At 41.6% G+C, this 2,840-nt stretch overlaps 1 protein-coding gene across 2 annotated transcripts; it reads left to right on the top strand.

The window, feature by feature from the left end:
- Positions 1-465: 465 nt before the first annotated feature.
- LOC133607195 (transmembrane protein 125-like) lies at positions 466-1,752 on the top strand. 2 transcript variants are annotated; one of them, XM_061961664.1, is made up of 2 exons: positions 466-740; positions 815-1,752. In XM_061961664.1, exons 1-2 carry the CDS (start codon positions 722-724, stop codon positions 1,537-1,539), a joined length of 744 nt encoding a protein of 247 aa, XP_061817648.1. In that variant the 5' UTR covers positions 466-721; the 3' UTR covers positions 1,540-1,752. The 2 variants fall into 2 exon arrangements, with proteins under 2 accessions (XP_061817648.1, XP_061817649.1); XM_061961665.1 differs by having other exon boundaries at positions 807-1,752.
- The last annotated feature ends 1,088 nt before the right edge of the window (positions 1,753-2,840 follow it).

Genomic DNA, 2,840 nt, shown 5'->3' with positions numbered 1-2,840 from the left:
GAATCGACTGATTCCATATTTGTTTTTTGACTGTGTTCGATCTGAAAATGAAACTAACTACCACAATCTATATTGTTGCTTTCTTATAGTGTTTGTTAAAGCCAGTGAGTTGCCATTTGAAATGTTTATAAACGATAGCGGTAGAAAATGGATGGCTGTGACGATAGTAGGTAAAAACCAATCGTCCACAGGTGGTACTTCACTGAAACCTCCCCTGCTCTGCATTATAATACTGATCAATGATCGATAAAGGATAACAGTCTGCAATTACCTCTGCGATGACATTTACTGGAACCGATCCATGGGCTCCGGCTGTGCGAGGTTCTGAGAGTGACGCCACCCTTTGTAGGACAGAAGCGGCATTCTTGGTACGCGCTGACATCATTCAGCCCTCACACTCACACGCCACTCGCCACCTCGGGCAGCGCAGTCATCGCGGTCATCAGCCGGCGTCCCGCTCTGTGTGGCGTTATTGTGCGTCCAAAGCCGCGTTTGTGACTCTGTGTCTTTCTTCTCTGCTGACTCCGCGGTGCCCGGCCAGCGTGGGGTGGGCGGGATCGCGAGGGTCTGCTTCCACCATCACGACCTGCACTCTGCGTTCTTGACTTGACCTGAACTCAGAGTCATCCAGAACGCGTACCAGAACGAGCGCTTCATTGTTGAATCAGCCGGACTCTTAAGGAGTTTGAGGTCCACGCCAACCAAAGACCAATGGACGGAAATGCATGACCCGCATCTTTGTGAGTGTCTCGCTACTTTTCTACACATTTTACTTCCTTAACGACACAATTTGTGTTGTTTCCAAGCCCGTCAGGCGTCAGCGCGATGCCTGAAACGCAGCTTCTCGACCCGCCTAGTCACATCTTTCATCAGTCTCCAAGGCTTTACCTGGACCTGCTCCAGAGGCGTGCCGTGGAGGACCAGGTCGACCTGTGGTGGTTCCGAGAGCCACGTCGCTCCCTTATGTGTTACTGCGCTTCAGTTGCCCTCATATTAGGTCTGGGCCTGGGTGGTGTGTGCCTCCTGACCACCATCACCACCAGCATGTCCAGCGAGTGGCGCCTGGGGGTGGGCACCACCCTGTGTCTCCTATCACTGGCCGTCCTGCTCAAGCAGCTTCTCAGCTCCGCCATCCAGGACATGAACTGCGTGCACAGTCGGCGCCGAATCGACCAGCTGAAGAGTGGTGGACGGGCTGACCCGGCACTGATTCTGGCTGTCGGCATGGCGCTGACGCTGTGTGGTACAGTTCTACTCTGTGTGACCACGATCGACAAGGCCAGCAGCCAAGGGGATGACGGTGCGGAAATGCTGGCGTCGAGTTTGGTGCTGATGGCGGCCGGACTTGGCATGGTTCTGGCTGTAGTGGGATACGGAGTGCTGGTCTACCTTAAGAGAAGAAGGGAGCAGACCAGGAGGGTGAACGCTATCCGAGCGAGGAGGCTGGGAGTTGGGTCAGTCCGTGTGTTCTGTGTCTCAGGAGGCCAGCTAAACCAGAACAGAAGAGAGATGGCCTCCAGCAGAACCAGTCTGATTTAACAGAGTCCAAGCATCCGTGCATAACAAAGTGGACCTTTGGAAGTCACACGCTGTTCTCCGAGGCTTCAATTTCTTCAGACTTTGATTTAACCGGATGGATAAATGGTCTTGGACTTAATGGATATACAATTACCCGCAAATGTTTAACATTTTCTGGAAATAACAAGTCAGTTATTTCACCGTCCATGATATAAGCGTGTAACATGTTTTAACTGGGACCTAAGTGGTGCTCGCTTTCAAATTTCATTTAAAAATATACATTCTGGCTTTAAAAGAAAAAATCCCCTATCTCACACTGACAATAAAATGGCACTTGTGTCTAAATAAATGGGGTCTTTTCTAAGTTCATTGACATAATGCAAGTGGGTAATAACCTGTGATTAATCATTACTAATCAAAACTCAGAAGTGTGTTTAATCTTCTTTTTTTTAAGTGTAAAAACCTCAAAACCAGTGAAGTTTTTAAGGTAAAAAATGATTTCCAAGGTAAAAAACGATTTTCAAGGTAAAAAATTACTTTCAGGGTAAAAAAAATTTTTTCAAGGTAAAAAATGATTTTCTAGGTAAAAAATGACTTTCAGGGTAAACAATTTTTTTTCAAGGTAACAAACGATTTTCAACGTAAAAAAATGACTTTCAATGTAAAAAAAAGTTTTTCAAGGTAAAAAATTATTTTCAAGGTAAAAAATGACTTTCAGGGTAAACAATTTTTTTTCAAGGTAACAAATGATTTTCAAGGTAAAAAATGACTTTCAAGGTAAAAAAAAGTTTTTCATGGTAAAAAATGATTTTCAAGGTAAAAAATGATTTTCAAGGTAAAAAATGATTTTCAGGGTAAAAAATTACTTTCAGAGTAAAAAAATGTTTTCAAGGTAAAACATTTTTTCAAGGTAAAAAACGATTTTCAAGGTAAAAAATGATTTTCAGGGTAAACATTTTTTTTAAGGCAAAACATTTCTTCAAGGTAAAAAATGATTTTCAAGGTAAAAAATGATTTTCAAGGTAATAAATGATTTTCAAGGTAAAAAATGATTTTCAAGGTAATAAATGATTTTTCAAGGTAAAAAATGATTTTCAAGGTAAAAAATGACTTTCAGAGTAAAAAAAATGTTTTTAAGGTAAAAAATGTTTTCAAGGTAAAAAAATATTTTCAAGGTAAAAAATGATTTTCAGTGTAAAAAATGATTTTCAAGGTAAAAAATGATTTTCAAGGTAAGAAATGATTTTCAGGGTAAAAAATTATTTTCAGGGTAAAAAAATGTTTTCAAGGTAAAAAATTTTTTCAAGGTAAAACATTATTTT

This window comes from Nerophis lumbriciformis, linkage group LG09 (assembly GCF_033978685.3).
Source record: "Nerophis lumbriciformis linkage group LG09, RoL_Nlum_v2.1, whole genome shotgun sequence".
NCBI classification, from domain to species: domain Eukaryota; kingdom Metazoa; phylum Chordata; class Actinopteri; order Syngnathiformes; family Syngnathidae; genus Nerophis; species Nerophis lumbriciformis.
Note: the sequence above shows the minus strand (reverse complement) of the source record. Positions and strands in the feature narration are given on the sequence as shown.